Source organism: Eleutherodactylus coqui, chromosome 2 (genome assembly GCF_035609145.1).
Source record: "Eleutherodactylus coqui strain aEleCoq1 chromosome 2, aEleCoq1.hap1, whole genome shotgun sequence".
NCBI lineage: Eukaryota > Metazoa > Chordata > Amphibia > Anura > Eleutherodactylidae > Eleutherodactylus > Eleutherodactylus coqui.
Window position 1 is genome coordinate 43,939,663 of NC_089838.1, and position 17,846 is coordinate 43,957,508.

General features: G+C 48.3%; 1 protein-coding gene across 2 annotated transcripts in view; it reads right to left on the reverse strand.

Moving 5' to 3' along the window:
* Positions 1–17,846, reverse strand: part of ANXA6 (annexin A6) — a 102,361-nt gene that overhangs the window by 39,574 nt on the left and 44,941 nt on the right. For both annotated transcript variants that reach the window (XM_066590710.1, XM_066590709.1), the window contains exons 6-8: positions 10,567–10,657; positions 10,406–10,485; positions 5,031–5,087 (exon numbers count right to left, since the gene is read on the reverse strand). In XM_066590710.1, the coding sequence (XP_066446807.1) occupies positions 5,031–5,087; positions 10,406–10,485; positions 10,567–10,657 (228 nt within the window). The remainder of the gene's footprint in view (positions 1–5,030; positions 5,088–10,405; positions 10,486–10,566; positions 10,658–17,846) is intronic.

Sequence of the window (17,846 nt, forward strand, 5' to 3'; positions counted from 1 at the left end):
CGCAAGTAGCTTACCTAAATCTACAGGGAACCTGGGACTCCCAGATAGCAAAGCGCCCATCTAATTATAGAGAATTAGGAGCAATCTGGGAGACCCTTCATGCAACAGAACCCCATTTAAAGGGAAGGCATGTTAAAATCTTGACTGATAATATGACAGCTCTGTCGTTTGTTCGTCACCAGGAACGCGGCACGCACACCTCCAACAACTGGCAGCAAAGATACTCCGCCGGGCAGAATCCAACATGCTGTCCCTCTCAGCGATCCATCTAAAAGGATCCACAAACGTTGTTGCCAACTTCCTGAGCAGACAGAGCATCCTTCCGGGAGAATGGGGGCTGAACCAGCGAGTCTTCGACCAACTAATCTGCCAGTGGGGAGAACCGCAGATAGACCTGTCGCCACGAGGGGAAATACAAAGTGCCGGGACCTTTACTCGCTAAATCCAGGAGACAACCCGTGCGAAGTAGATGCCCTGTCCCAAAGCTGGGACAGGGACATAGCCTACACCTTTCCCCCCCTGCCCACTGATCCCCCACAGTCAACGGGCATTCTAAGCAGAATGTGCCTGCTTTCGTCAGATAGCGGCCGCCAGCCAGCTTGAGGCCCTCAGAAAAATCCAGATCAGCCGGGTGTCGGTCATCCTAGTTGCCCCATGTGGGACAAAAGACCCTGGTATTCCCTGCTAAAAGCCTTGACGATCTGGGGTCCACGTCTACTACCGGCCGTGGAAGATCTTCTCCAGGGCCCGCTAAACTACTCGGGGGTCGAAAAATTAAAACTAGCGGCATGGATACTGAAAGCATGATACCGCGAGGGAAGGGACTTTCCCATAAAGTGATTACCACTTTAACAAAGAGCGTAAACCTATCACTACAGCCATCTATGATAGGATATGGAGGAAGTTCACAGACTTCTGCAAAATAGATCCAGGCAAAATCCCAGAGATCGACATACCACGCAATCCTGGAATTTTTGCGCGCAGGCATAGGGAAAGGCCTTAGCCCAAGAGCCCTTGAGGTTCAGACAGCCACACTGGGGTCTTACCTAGACTTTCCTTTGGCAGAACACCGCTGGGTTCGTAGATTCCTCAAAGGGGCAGATAGGCTTCGGCCTTTTATTACGAAACTTTCCCTACCTAGGACTTAAACCTAGTCTTGAATAGTTTTTGCCAACCCCCCTTTGAACCCCTCTCCCAACTCCCACTAAGATTACTCACGCTAAAAGTTACCCTTTTAGTCGCCATAACTTCGGCTCGGAGAATAGGGGAATTACAAGCCTTATGCTGTATTGAACCTTACATGCTTATACAAGATGACAGAATCACCTTTAAGCTAGACCCAGCCTCCCTACCGAAGGTAGTGTCGAAATTCCATAGAGAGCAGACAATCACTCTGCCTTCCTTCTGTCAATGAAAAAGAACGAGAATTTCACAGCCTAGATGTTAGGAGTGCCGTTCTAGTGTATTTAGAAGCTACCCGCTCTTTTTGGAAAAATAACAACCTCTTTATCCAATTTCAGGGGCCGGCAAAAGGAAAGACGGCATCTAAGGGCACCATTGCGAGGTGGATCAAGACTGCCATCCAAGAGGCATATAAAGCCAGGGGCTTCGATCCTCCGGGGAAAATTAGAGCCCACTGCACACACTCTCTCTCCTCCTCTTGGGCAGAAAAGGCCAGGCGTCTGCCGAGCAAATCTGCAAAGCAGCCACCTGGTCTAGCATAACACATGTTATCAGACACTATAGGGTTAACGTCCAGTCAGACAAAAACCTGGGCTACGGACGAAAAGTCCTTCAGGCAGTGGTCCCGCCCTAAAGCCACGTATAATTTGGTATACTCCATACGTAAATGGGGCCGTCGGGATGACGCTCTGGAAAGATACGGATTACTTACCGGTAGTCCCATTTCCAGGAGTCATCATGACGGCCCATAGTTCCCTCCCTTATAGAATAATTAATGTTCTTTTCAATGTAAATACGACCGAATAAAAGGTAAAATTTGGTTTAGTAAACATTGTCCACCGTAATAATTTGTAAGTCACTAAAGCATGGGTGGAAAGGGAGGTGCTTTTAAACTCTCTTCCTGTCCCTACTGAGGTCAGAGGGCAACCTCCATCTGTAAATGGGGCCGTCGTGATGACTCCTGGAAATGGGACTACCGGTAAGTAGTCCGTATCTTTTTACTGACCTCACTAATAGGCTTTAAACCTGCACATACATCTTTTTAAGGCTTCCTACACACGGGCAAGCTCAATATCGGGTCGCAAAACTAGTCCCAATATCGCGCTCACTAGCGTGCGTTTTACACGAGTATGCAAGTTGATTTTCTGTCAAAAACACCTCCCATCACTTCAGCAAAGTTGTGATCCTCTGGTGTGACTTTTAGCCGCGGAGGAGGATCGTCAAGAGTTTCCCATTGTTTTCAGTAGGAAACCTCATTTTGCTGTCCCATTGCAATCAGTGAGCGATGCGTTCCAGGAACGTGTAAAGATAGAGCAAATCGCTTATGTATATGACTCCATATGATTTTCTCGGCCTTGTGAAAGCGGCTTAAGGCCAACTTGACAGCAGCGAGTGGGCAATTTTGGGCGGTGAATCACGGCAATACATTGTACTCGCCACCATGTGAATTCCTCTTGGATGCAAGACGTTTTGATGTCAGAACAGCCTCACATCACATCAGGCATTTGCAGTGCCATGCGGGAAAACATCGCTCATGTGTATGACCCCATTCAAAAGAATGGGGTTCATATTTGTGCGTCTCGCAATGCACAAGTCTTGCGTGATTTTCTTGCCCGTGTGAAGGTGGCTCAAGGCAATGGCTTGACTGACTACTGACAGCCAGGCTCCTGGTCCAACAGCAGAAACATAAGATCTTGACAGTTTAATCCCTCACCTGCCACAATCAATAACAACTGCAGCATGTAAGCGGATGGGATGGATACGGTTCTTTCTGTCACCCATTGGCACCCCGCAGTGTGATCACAAGGTACCAATGGCAGCTGGAAGCCTGACAAAAGCCTCCATGTCTGTCATGTAACTAAGCCTATTGGTCCTAGACCTCTGATAGAGTCTAATAGGCTGCTGTCATAGGCTTAGTAGAATGCAGTACATAGGTAATGCAGTGTACTATACTAGTGATCAAACTGGTACCAATAAAAACTACAAAAATTCAGTTGCTGAGAAAATAAAAATGTTATGGGTCTTAAAATGCAGCAATGCAGATTCAATTGCTGTCCTTTAAAAATGTGTTTTTATTGTGTAAGGTTAATTTCACACAGGTAAGTGTGATATCGGGTCGTGAATCATGGTTCGATATCGCGCTTGTCAACTTGGGATTTTACCGCGGATGCAAAGCATTTTTGTGTAAAAAGTGTCTTGCATCACTTCGAGAAAATAGCGATCCAGCACCGCAGCGGAAACCTCACATTGCGTGCACCTAGGAAAGCAAAAAGTTAGAACCTGCCACGCTTTTCCACTTAAGTATATGACTCCATTAAAATCTCACGCAGGAATCTTGGCCATGTGAAAACAGCCTAATCGTACTGATCGAGATAAGAAAGTTATGTTTTTCTTACTGAATGGTGAACGTTGCAAAACCGGACAAAGATGGCAGAATTTCTGGACGTTTTTTCCATCTGACCCTCAACAAACATAGTAAAAGTTATACAATACATTATATGTACCCCAGAGTGATGCCATTAACATATACAACTCGTCCCCCCCCCCCCCCAAAAAGCAAGCAATAAGTTAAGGCTCCTATAAACGTGACAATGAAATTCGCTTGGTCCTTAAGGCACAAAATAGGCTGGTCATGAAGGGGTTAAACTGTCCACCTCCATTGAGTAAATCTTCTCCCAGTGTTGCTCCTAAGGGCTTATTCACATGAACGCATTTGCTCTGCGTATTACGTGTGCAAAATTTGCACATGCATAGTACGCTTTGAATAGAACCCATTGATTTTAATGGGTGCGGTCACGTGCGTTTTCTGTGCACGCATTTCGGTAACGCAAAAAAAAAAGCAACATGTCTTCTTTTCGCGCAAAGCAAATATAAAACCTCATTGCCCATTGAAATCATTGGGAGCATGCTTATGTGCTTTTTTGTGCATGCAGAGACGCAGGTAAAATATGCGCATAAGTGCATAAAAACCCAACGCCCATCATGCAAATATACAGAACAAATGCATCGTTATGCCTGTATGAAGCCGGTCTAACATTGTTGTCAACTAAACACCAAAGCTGCACGAGTAGAATTGTTGACTTTCAGCTGAGTTTTATTGAGGCATCCAGAACGTGGAGTCAGTATAAAGTGACTACGGCAGAGTGGACGTTAGAGCGCAAGGCTCCCCTTGACCCTCACTGAACCTTATGTGGCAACCATCTCTAACTTTGGAGGACCCGATGTGTTCATGCATGATATGGACAGCCCACTGATTTCCATGGGAACTGTGTAATACTTCTTTTCTCCTGTGAGGGTGCTGCAGGCTAATTGAACACCTGCTGCTGAATGCTTATAATACAGCTGATCATAGGACTTATCAGGGGACACCTAGCAAACAGGAATTCTACAAAGTGGACAACCCTTTTAAATGCCACTGCAGGGTAGATTCCTGTTCCTAGGATATTCCAGAAGATCAGATTTTAAATCATTACATAAGCGATAGTCAACCTAGGTTTTTTGGGCTTCCCTTCATAAAACCTAAGTTACTACTACAGTAGTCCTGGATATTCATGAGCTGCAGACTAGTCCTGCATGCCCCACCCTCCAGCCACTGATTGACAGCTGTGCGCCTATTACTGTGCATGGAGAGCTGCTAATCATTGGCTGGAAGATGAGGTAGGTGTGGCTAGCTTGCAGCTCATGACTACTTCTGTGTCTGGCTGCTAGTAATTAAATGTATCTTTCTCCAAAACTCCTGCACAGATACCTATAGCAGATATATCACTGCAATCAGTGTGTCAGGCAATACCCCATGGTGCTCTCAGGGAGGACTGCTAAAAGATGGTAACAGTCTCTTCATACATTACCTGGGCATCTTGTGCCACCAGCTCGTCACTCACAATGTCATCTTCTTCTCTTGTGCCCTGCAAAACAAGACCAGCAGGGATGATAGTAGCACAGAAACAACAGACCCCATTGGTCATTACAAAATTGTGCAACACTACTGGTTTCTCGGGATGGAATTCAAGAAACTGGGGCTTGAATATCATGTCAGGCAAACACTGTACTGCAACTGCACAAACCGTATACGTGATTGACAATATTGCGTAAATATAAATCAGCGCGATTAGGAAATTTATTTAATAGACTAGAATATGAAAACACTGTATAAAATGCATGGGATTTTAATCATTAGCACTGAGCTGGCCATTTTGTCCCCTGTTTGACTGAGAGCTTTCCCGCCAAATTTGTGTTTACTTCACCGCTTGCCCTGCTCTGGGTGATTTTGGGAGCCAGCTGGTAACAGCAGCTGAGTGGCTCAAACCCCTGACCAATGGAACCTTGTTGCACAGGCAGGTGTTCACTTCTACCCGGCAGCATCGGTGTCATATTACCTCCACTGAAATTACATGGGGTTAATAAATCATTTCAATAAGAAATGTAGAGGCCAATTTTAAGGCATGCATTTTTTATGGCGTTTCCATATTTTTGTTCACCCCTGTATATACAGACAGGAAGGGGACGTTATGACAACTGGGACACCTGTTTTATTTCTGCTGTCTGGTTTACTATAAACATAATATCACACAGGAGTTTTCTTACAGCGCTGCACTAAGGCGTCATTTTAATGGGGCCTCTCAGTCGCGCTAAAGTGAATGATGCATGTTCTACTTTCAGCGTTGCAGCACATTTTTGACACCCTACATCACCCACTAGAATTAATGGGTTGCATTAAAAATGCTGTAAAATGTTGCGTTAAAAAACGCATGTGTAAGAGGGGCCTAAGGATCTTATTTTAACCCCTTCATGACCACCTAATGTAAATTTACGTTGGACAGTCGTGAAGTATGTATGGAGAGGGCTCAGGGTACCTTCCCACTGACAACACAATCGTACGATTTTCTTGCGATGAGAGATTGAGTGAAAATGCAAAATTATGAAACCAATGATTTTCAATGGTTTCCTTCACATTTGCAATGTTTTCACTCATGTGATGTTGCGAGAGAAAAAAAAATTGCGGCATGTCCTTTCTTTCTGTGTCTTTTTTTTATCTCCCATGTTTCCCTATAGAGCCTTCTTTTTATCACATCGCAAAGCACAAACTTTGTGGGTTTTTATTGTGTGATGCGTTTTTAACATTAGAAAGTCCTATTGACTTTCACATTAAAAAATTACGGCAAAATTGTGTGAAAAAAACGTGCGAGAACGTTGAAAAAAACGTGAAAAAAATCGCGAGTGGCAGTTATGTTTTTGCTATAAAAAGCAGCTATAACACAAAAAAAAATATATAAAAAAATAATAAAAATTGCAGGAATAAAAGTAGCGTTTTGCTGCGATTTTCTCATGGGAAAAATCACAATTGCCAGTGCGAAGGAACCCTCAGGGGCAGAGTCCGCTCCGCACCCAGCAACCATCAGCTGTTTCTCAGAGTTAGCTCTAATTGTAGCAGTTAACTCTTTAGATGCCGTAGTCAAAGCTGACTGCACGTCTAAGCAGTCATTGGAAGGAGAAGACCTCTTCCTGTGCCTCATCGGCACCCCCAATGCTATGTGATCGGAGGGTACCGATAGGCTAGTAGAGCAGTCTAGAGCCTACTGAAGGAGCCCAGGAATGCCATGCATAGATGCCTGTGGCAGAGCCTGATAGGCAACATTAAAAATTGCTACATACTGCAATACTGAAGTATATGCAGTGTATAGTACAGGGGAACCCTGTGGAGTCTTGAATGAAAGTGTTAAAAAACGTTTTAAAAAAAAAAAAGCTAAAAATGAATTTCAATAAAAAGTTATCAAAAATACATAGGATTCCCAAAATGACACTGATTAAAACAGCAGCTAAACCCGCATAAAATGAGCCCTCACACAGCCCAATCAACAACAAAAACAACTAAAAAGTGGCAATTTATGTTTAAGAAATAGTTATTTACTTTTAAGAAAAGAGAAACATTAACAAAAATATATATAATATTGGTATCACTGAAATCATACTGACCCATAGAACAAAGTTCATGTCATTACTGTACTGTCAATGCAGTAACCCCCCCCCCCCCCCCCCATGGCACATTGCATTTTTTTTACATTTCTCCCCATCTACATTTTTTACGGTTTTCTGTACATAAGGGTGGATTCACACGACTGTATATCGGCTCGATTTTCACGCCGAGCCGATATACGTCGTCCTCATCTGCAGGAAGGGGGGGGGGGGGGGGGGAGGAGATGGAAGAGTCGGGAGCAGGAACTGAGTTCCCGCCCCCTCTCTACCTCCTCTCCACCCCTCTGCACTATTTGCAATGAGGAGAGGCGGGACGGGGTGGGGCTAATTTGCAGAACTTAGCCCCGCCCAAGTCCCACCTCCTTTCAGTGCAAATAGTGCAAAGGGGCGGAGAGGAGGCAGAGAGGGGGCGGGAGCTCAGTTCCTGCTCCTGGCCCTTCCATCCTCCCCCCTGCAGATGAGGACGACGTATATCGGCTCGGCGTGAAAACCGAGCCGATATACGTTCATGTGAATCCAGCCTTATATGGTAAATTACATGGCCCTATTAAAAAATACAACTCGTCCTGCAAAAAAGAAGTCCTCATACGGCTATGCCAATGGAAAGATTAAAATGTTCTGGCTCTTGGGAGGCAGTTTTGAAAAAATTAAAAGAAAAAAAAAAGAAAACTCTTTGGTATTTAAAGGGGTTCTGACATGAAGAAGAAAAACTAATTACTCACCTTGCCTGGCAGGGCCGATCATCAGTGATGTCCTCTCCATCTTTTATCTTTTTTTGTAGCTTCTTAAAGTAGAGCTGGAGCGGTCAAAATGACCACTTCCGGCTCTGCTCCGTCCATGAGCCACTTCCTAGGTCAGCGGACGGGCCCCACGTCACAAGCAGTGCTTGCTGTGGGCGGCCCGTCCGTCCTGGCTCAGTGTCAAGGGCTTCTTTCTTCTGCGCATGCGCACGATCCCGTAAAGGGGGGGGGGGGGGCAGCCCGTCCTGACTGACGTCAGAGGGCTCCTTTCCTCTGCGCCTGCGTGCGATGCTGGAAGGGAGGGCGGCCCGTCCTGACTGACGCCAGGGGAATCCCAACAGCTCAGCAGGAATCCGCTGAGGAGAGGCACTGCCGTCAGTCTGCAGCTGCTTATATACAGATCATGGGGCTGATTTAGACTCAGAGGCAGCTGCACAATGCTGATGGTCTCAAGGGCTTATTCAGATGACCGTATATCGGCTGGGTTTTCATGCCGAGCCGATATACGGTGCCCTCGTCTGCAGGGGGAGGAGGATGGAAGAGCCAGGAGCAGGAACTAAGCTCCCGCCCCCTCTCCACCCCTTGCCTATTATTTACAATGGGAGGGGTGGGACGGGGGCGGAGCTAAATCCCAGCTTAGCTCCGCCCCCGGCCTGCTTCTCCCATTGCAAATAGTGGCGAGGGGCGGGAGCTCAGTTCCTGCTCCTGGCTCTTCCATCCTCCCCTCCCCCCTCTATCTTTCTCTACAGTTCTCTAAACCAAGCAGAGGGCCACGGGCTGTGGATTTTAAAAGGTTAAAGTACAGTTGTATTCACAGATACTCAGGTGAACGGCCACAGAAGTGATTATTAGGCATTATTAGACATAGAGAGGTAGAGAGAGAGATAACAGAATATAGATAGATAGATAGATAGAGAGATAGAGAGATAGAGAGAGAGAGAGAGAGAGATATTAGAGATAGATGCGGGGGGGGGGGGGCAGCACTGCTATTCCTGCAGTTACACTGTGTCTGCTAAGAGCAATAGAACTGTCCCCAGCTTAACATTGTTAGCTCCGCCCACCAGCATCACATGACTATTTATGGGCAAGCCTGCTGGGAGATGACCCCCAACTGCACAACAACAACAGCAGATGCTGATAACAAAGGTAAGCATTAGGTTTTTAAGCTAAAGCAAGCCATAAATTGTGGGTTCCCTGTGTCCATTGGGCAGACCAGGGAACAATGGATGTTAAAGCATAAAAACGTTATTCGTTTCAGAACCCCTTTAAGAGGTTAAAGTGCCCCATCCATCAGGATCTCAATTTGATATGCAAGTGAGCACCTACAGGGAATGATTACCTATTTCTTTCTCCTGAGGCCTTATTCCTTGGCTGCTTTAAGGCTCAGCTCTATACATTCACACTTAAAGGGTTTTCACCAGCGGGAAATCTGCACAAAAAGCTACAACTATTTGGTGTGGATATTGACAGAGATCTACAACAGCCTTCACCTCTTCAACTGAAGGAGTGAAATCTGCTGCAGATCCATGTCAAAAGGGTCCAGATTTTGATGTAGATTTTGGTGTGAATCTTTAAGCTGCAGAAAATCTACACCAAACCTGCTAAGTCTGAACGCACCCTTAGGGTGGACACCCACATGCTATATGATAGCCTTGCGATGCGAAAGTGGGCGAAAGGGAGTAAAAACGCAGCAGTGCCGGCCCTATTAAAAGAAATGGGATAGCATCACAGACTTCTGCCACAGCTGTGGCAGAGGATTCCTTCATACCCGTGGTCCCCGCGGGGGTTAAGGAATCCCCTGCCATAGCTGTGTCAGGGAAGCGCAATGTTCTCCCTATGTTTTAATTGGGGCTAGCGTTGCTGCTGCTGGCCCCATTAAATACAATGGGCGATATCGCCCATTCTTTGCGATGCAAGATTGAAAACATTGAAAACATCGCAAATTAGAATGAAACCATTGAAAATCATTGGTTTCATTATCATGCGTTTTCACTCGCAGTGTAGCTACAGTGCCTAATCTGAGGTAGTCTGGGACACAATACATCTTATCATTGGGAGAGGAGGCAGGCTGAACATATGATTAACCTCTTAAGGACCAAGTGCAGTAAATATATGGCGCTTGGTCCTGGACTTTAATCCCGGACTATAGTAAAAATACAGTGCGGGATTAAAACCCCTGCTTCCGCAATTAAGACGAAGCAGGTCGGATTGTCAGCTGTTAGTCACAGCTGAGAACCCAAAGGAGAAGGCAGGAAGGTCACAGTGTAGCATGCTGTGCTATGCCGATTCTGTGGCACTCAATGACTTCAATAAGAGCTACGAAAACAGCGCTGGGCTACAGAGCTTGGATATTTCCAACAAGTGGTTGATAACAGAGGGACGAGTTTTCCCATGTCGGCCATGAAAAGCCAAGATGGGAATACCCCTTTAAGCTTTGGTAAGATTGAGATATGTTGCATATACAATGTGTACAACTCCAAGTCTAGTAAAACTATCTTTGTGTTCGTTACCTGCAGCAAGACAATCAACATTTTTTTAAAGTGTCCGCTGGTGTCTGTGATCACATCGGTCTCCAGGTCTCGTTCGTAAGCTGTAAGAAATCGAAGAACATGGATGAGCAAATATATGGCCATTAACAACTGGTCATTTCTCATCATAGCTTCTAACTCACCGTCCTTGTAGGCCTCCACTAGTGCGTGAATTTGCTGATTGTCTCGAGAGGCTAAGATCTCTATGAGACATTTCTCATCAGTACCAACACCCTAGAATGACAGAAGATGCATCAGGCTGAGGAGCAACTGTGAGAAAAACGAACAGAACACTCGAGACAATTTATTTTTGTGAGGCCACTTCACACAGCCGAGAAAATCGCGCGATATATGTGTGTTTGTGAGATGCACGAATATGAACCCCATTAGAAAGAATAGGGTCATATACATATATATCACTGCAATGTGGCTGGAGGTGCATGCTGTGCAATGCAAAGTTTCCCCATTGAGAACTCTTACCGATCCTTCAGCGGAGTTGAAAGTTGCTCCAAAGGATCGCTACTTCCCTGAAGTAGACACAAAAACGCCTTACATCACTGGGAACATTGCCCGTTCCCGAGTGCGATATCGGGACCCAATATCACGCTTACCCATGTTAGTTTACCCTAAGGCCTTATTCACACAACCCTATGCGTTTTTACATTCACCCGTACGCGTCGTAAAATTGCATGAATGAAGAATTGAATATTTTCTGCCATTCACACGAACAGCTGCTGTGTATTGGCCAAAAAAATACACTGCAGCGCGGACATCCATCGATCGCCAGAAATCCTCGGAAGGAGTACTAATACTTAAATAGAGCCTGCTGTCTTCTTTCCCCTTTTTTTTCAGCTTCCATAAAAGTCTATAGGAGCTTCCTACGCATTTTGGCAAAAGACAGGGTAAGACGTATCTTTTCATGCGCCGTATAAAATTGGCAACCAAAAACAGTCGCCATACGCTCAGTCACAGCTGAGAACCTGGAGGAGAAGGGGGAAGCGTTTTTTTACCATTTCTGCCTCCTCCTTTCCCAGGTACATAGTGCTTAATTAGCACAACGTACTAAGAAGTGAAAGTGGAAGTGTTTCTTCCACTACGCAACCCAGCGATCACGTGAACGCTGGGATCCCCTGGCACAGCAGAAGTGCAGGGTCATAGCAGACCTTGATCAGCTCTGCCAATGACTATTGTCACTGCAGGGGGATGTTTTCCGTATAACTTTGGCTCCTATGGATGCAGCTCCTATGGATACCCCAGCTACAGTGGAAGAGTATGTAAAAAAAAAAACAACAACATGTGAATGCCCCTCAGAGGTCTTATAGGACATCATGGGGAAAATAGATGGTAAAAAATAGTTACAAAAATAAGTGCAAAAAAAATTACTGAATAAAATGAAAAAAAAATATATACATTATATATATATATATACACACACACATATACACAAAGAAAAATGACCCAAAACTGAAGCCAACCAAAAGAGTAGCCATATGCGCCCTGCAATCTGAAACCATACATATTATGATCATTTCCATACAGGAAAGCTCCTATCATGAAAGGGCCGAGGTCTCTAATAAAGAGGCCATTCAGTGTATATCATAAGGTAAGGATGCACTATGAATAGAGATGAGCGAACGTACTCGTCCGAGCTTGATGCTCGTTCGAGTATTAGCGTGTTCGAGATGCTCGTTACTCGTGACGAGTACCACGCGATGTTCGGGTTACTTTCACTTTTATCTCTGAGACGTTAGCGCGCTTTTCTGGCCAATAGAAAGACAGGGAAGGCATTACAACTTCCCCCTGCGACATTCAAGCCCTATACCACCCCCTGCAGTGAGTGGCTGGGAGATCAGGTGTCACCCGAGTATATAAATCGGCCCCTCCCGCGGCTCGGCACAGATTTATTCTGACATACTTTAGGGAAAGTGCTGTCTTGGTGGAGCTGCTATAGGGAGAGTGTTAGGAGTATTTTAGGCTTCAAGAACACAACGGTCCTTCTTAGGGCCACATCTAACCGTGTGCAGTACTGTGGAGGCTGCTTTTTGCAGTGTTGCACATTTTTTTTTTTTTGGTATATGGGCCGTGCAGAGCATTGCGCCCTGCAGTAATTAGATATAGTGCAGGGCCAGTAGTGGTGAGGCAGGGACAGAAGACATATATTGTAAGGCAGGGACAGAACACATATATTGTGAGGCAGGGACAGAAGACATATTGATTGAATATAGGCAGTGGGTCTTTGCAAAAACATTTGGGGAAAAAAATCTATTTGGGCTGCCTGTGACTGTCCTCAGTGTACTGGGTCTGTGCTGGGTGTAGTTGTCCTCCTAATTCATACGCAGCCAGCTAAGTGTTACAGCAGGCTTGCGCAAAATTATTTCCTGGCTCTGTGTTGCCTCTTACATCACCGCTGTATTCCTGTCCACAGTGCAACAGTCTGCAGTTATTTTACATACTCCAGGGCCAGAAGTGGTGAGGCAGAGAGAGAAGAGATATATTGATTGAATATAGGCAGTGGGCCTTTGCAAAAACATTTGGGGAAAAAAATCTATTTGGGCTACCTGTGACTGTCCTCAGTGTTCTGGGTCTCTGCTGGGTGTAGTAGTCCTCCAAATTATTTCCTGGCGTTCCGTAAGCGAAGTCAGCCTCCAACCACAGGCCAATAAGCGGCACATTTAATTACAGCGTTCTGTTTCTGCACTACTGGTAATACACCATGCTGAGGGGTGTAGGCCTAGAGGACGTGGACGCGGGCGAGGACGCGGAGGCCCAAGTCAGGGTGTGGGCACAGGCCGAGCCAGTGCGGTGGCCAGGGGTAGAGGCAGGGCCAGACCGAATAATCCACCAACTGTTTCCCAAAGCGCCCCCTCGCGCCATGCCACCCTGCAGAGGTCAAGGTGCTCAACGGTGTGGCAGTTTTTCACAGAGACGCCTGACGACCCACGAACAGTGGTGTGCAACCTTTGTCGCGCCAAGATCAGCTGGGGAGGCACGACCACCAGCATGCGCAGGCATATGATGGCCAAGCACCCCACAAGGTGGGACGAAGGCCGTTCACCGCCTCCGGTTTGCACCACTGCCTCTCCCCCTGTGCCCCAACCTGCCACTGAGATCCAACCCCCCTCTGAGGACACAGGCACGAGTGCCTACCGGCCTGCACCCACACCCTCACCTCCGCTGTCCTCGGCCCCATCCAGCAATGTCTCTCAGCGCAGCGTCCAGACGTCGCTAGCGCCACTGTTTGAGCGCGAGCGCAGGTACGCCGCCACGCACCCACACGCTCAAGCGTTAAACGTGCACATAGCCAAATTGTTCAGCCTGGAGATGCTGCTGTATAGGGTTGTGGAAACGGAGGCTTTCAAAAGCATGATGGCGGCGGCGGCCCCGCGCTACTCGGTTCCCAGTCGCCACTACTTTTCCCGATGTGCCGTCCCAGCCCTGCACGACCACGTCTCCCGCAACATTGTACGCGCCCTCACCAACGCGGTTACTGCCAAGGTCCACTTAACAACAGACACGTGGACAAGCACAGGCTGGCAGGGCCACTATATCTCCCTGACGGCACATTGGGTGAATTTAGTGGAGGCTGGGACAGAGTCAGAGCCTGGGACCGCTCACGTCCTACCCACCCCCCGAATTGCGTGCCCCAGCTCAGTGGTGGTATCTGCGGCGGTGTATGCTTCCTCCACTAAACCACCCTCCTCCTCCTACGCAACCTCTGTCTCGCAATCAAGATGTGTCAGCAGCAGCACGTCGCCAGCAGTCGGTGTCGCGCGGCATGGCAGCACAGCGGTGGGCAAGCGTCAGCAGGCCGTGCTGAAACTACTCAGCTTAGGAGAGAAGAGGCACATGGCCCACGAACTGCTGCAGGGTCTGACAGAGCAGACCGACCGCTGGCTTGCGCCGCTGAGCCTCCAACCGGGCATGGTCGTGTGTGACAACGGCAGTAACCTGGTGTTGGCTCTGCAGCTCGGCAGCCTCACGCACGTGCCATGCCTGGCCCATGTCTTTAATTTGGTGGTTCAGCGCTTTCTGAAAAGCTACCCACGCTTGTCATACCTGCTCGGAAAGGTCCGCCGGGTCAGTGCACATTTCCGCAACTCCAAGACGGACGCTGCCACCCTGCGGACCCTGCAACATCGGTTTCATCTGCCAGTGCACCGATTGCTGTGCGACGTGCCCACACAGTGGAACTCTACGCTCCACATGTTGGCCAGGCTCTATGAGCAGCGTAGAGCTATTGCGGAATACCAACTCCAACATGGGCGGCGTAGTGGGAGTCAGCCTCCTCAATTATTTACAGAAGAGTGGGCCTGGTTGGCAGCCATCTGCCAGGTCCTTGGAAACTTTGAGGAGTCTACCCAGATGCTGAGCGGGGATGCTGCAATCATTAGCGTCACCATTCCTCTGCTATGCCTCTTGAGAAGCTCCCTGCAAAGCATAAAGGCAGACGCTTTGCACTCGAAAACGGAGGCGGGGGAAGACAGTATGTCGCTGGATAGTCAGAGCACCCTCATGTCTATATCTCAGCGCGTTGAGGAGGAGGGGGGGGGAGGAGCATGAGGAGGAGGTGGGAGAGACAGCTTGGCCCACTGCTGAGGGTACACATGCTGCTTGCCTGTCATCCTTTCAGCGTGTATGGCCAGAGGAGGAGGAGGGGGAGGAGCATGAGGAGGAGGGGGAAGAGACAGCTTGGCCCACTGCTAAGGGGACCCATGCTGCTTGCCTGTCATCCTTTCAGCGTGTATGGCCAGAGGAGGAGGAGGAGGAGGATCCTGAAAGTGATCTTCCTAGTGAGGACAGCCATGTGTTGCGTACAGGTACCCTGGCACACATGGCTGACTTCATGTTAGGATGCCTTTCTCGTGACCCTCGCGTTACACGCATTCTGGCCACTACGGATTACTGGGTGTACACACTGCTCGACCCACGGTATAAGGAGAACCTTTCCACTCTCATTCCCGAAGAGGAAAGGGGTTCCAGAATGATGCTATACCACAGGGCGCTGGTGGACAAACTGATGGTAAACTTCCCATCCGACAGCGCTGGTGGCCGAAGGCGCAGTTCCGAGGGCCAGGTAGCAGGGGAGGCGCAGAGATCAGGCAGCATGTACAGCGCAGGCAGGGGAACATTCTCCAAGGCCTTTGCCAGGTTTATGGCTCCCCAGCAAGACTGTCACCGGTCCCCAGTCAAGGCTGAGTTGCTGGGAGCACTGTAAAAGGATGGTGAGGGAGTAGGTAGCCGATCGCACGACCGTCCTCCGTGATGCCTCTGCCCCCTACAACTACTGGGTGTCGAAGTTGGACACGTGGCCTGAACTCGCGCTGTATGCCCTGGAGGTGCTTGCTTGTCCTGCAGCTAGCGTCTTGTCAGAGAGTGTGTTTAGTGTGGCTGGGGGAATCATCACGGATAAGCGTACCCACCTGTCAACCGTCAGTGCCGACAGGCTTACACTCATCAAGATGAACAAAGCCTGGATTTCCCCAGACTTCTCTTCTTCACCAGCGGACAGCAGCGATACCTAAGCAATACGTAGGCTGCACCCGCGGATGGAAGCTACGTTCTCTCTCACCATCCAAAACGGGGACATTTCTGCTTCATCAATCTGTGTATAATATTCCTCCTCCTCCTCCTGAAACCTCACATAATCACGCCGAACGGGCAATTTTTCTTAGGCCCACAAGGCTCAGTCATATAATTTTTGTAAACAATTTTTATACGTTTCAATGCTCTTTAAATCGTTGAAACTTTCACCTCAACCAATTTTTATTTTAACTGGGCTGCCTCCAGGCCTAGTTACCAATTAAGCCACATTAACCAAAGCGATTAATGGATTTCACCTGCCCTCTTGGTTGGGCATGGGCAATTTTTCTGAGGTACATTAGTACTGTTGGTACACCAATTTTTGTGGGCCCTCGCCTACAGTGTAATCAAATGAATTTTTAGCCCACCTGCATTACAGCTGACGTTACATCAGCTGTGTTGGGCACTGCAATGGGATATATTTATGTACCGCCGGTGGGTTCCAGGGAGCCACCCATGCCGTGGGTCCACAGGGAGTTGTAACTGCATGTGTCCACTTCTAAAGAACCCCAGTCTGACTGGGGCATGCAGTGTGGGCCGAAGCCCACCTGCATTAAGCACGACATTACCTCAGCTGTGATGGGCAATGCAATGGGATATATTTATGTACCGCCGGTGGGTTCCAGGGAGCCACCCATGCTGTGGGTCCACAGGGAGTTGTAACTGCATGTGTCCACTTCTAAAGAACCCCAGTCTGACTGGGGCATGCAGTGTGGGCCGAAGCCCACCTGCATTAAGCACGACATTACCTCAGCTGTGATGGGCAATGCAATGGGATATATTTATGTACCGCCGGTGGGTTCCAGGGAGCCACCCATGCTGTGGGTCCACAGGGAGTTGTAACTGCATGTGTCCACTTCTAAAGGACCCCAGTCTGACTGGGGCATGCAGTGTGGGCCGAAGCCCACCTGCATTAAGCACGACATTACCTCAGCTGTGTTGGGCACTGCAATGGGATATATTTATGTACCGCCGGTGGCTTCCTGGCACCCACCCATGCTGTCGGTCCACAGGGAGTTGTAACTGCATGTCTCCACTTCTAAAGAACCCCAGTCTGACTGGGGCATGCAGTGTGGGCCGAAGCCCACCTGCATTTAATCGGACGTTACCTCAGCTGTGATGGGCACTGCAATGGGATACGTTTATGTACAGACGGTGGGTTCCAGGGAGCCACCCATGCTGTGGGTGCACACGGAATTCCCATTGCGGAGTTGTACCTGCCTGTGACTATTTATAAAAAGACGCGGTCTGACTGGGGCATGCAGACACCTTGACAGAATGAATAGTGTGTGGCACATAGGTTCCTCATTGCTATGCCCACGTGTGTAGCTCCAGATGGAGGTGGCACAGGATTGGATTTCTCATTGCTTCTGTACAGCATTGTGGGCTATCGCCCCGCCCCTTTTAAAGAGGGTCGCTGCCTAGCCGTGCCAACCCTCTGCAGTGTGTGCCTGCGGTTCCTCCTCATGGCAGACACACTTATAAATAGACATGAGTGTGGCGTGGCATGAGGGCAGCTGAAGGCTGGGCAGGGACAGTTTGGTGCGCGCTGTGGACACTGGGTCGTGGGGGGGGGGGGGGTTGGGCAGCATGTAACCCAGGAGAAGTGGCAGCGGAGTGTCATGCAGGCAGTGATTGTGCTTTGCTGGAGGTAGTGTGGTGCTTAGCTAAGGTATGCATTGCTAATGAGGGCTTTTCAGAAGTAAAAGTTGTTGGGAGGGGGGGGGCCCACTCTTGCCGCTATTGTGGCTTAATAGTGGGACCTGGGAACTTGAGATGCAGCCCAACATGTAGCCCCTCGCCTGCCCTATCCGTTGCTGTGTCGTTCCCATCACTTTCTTGA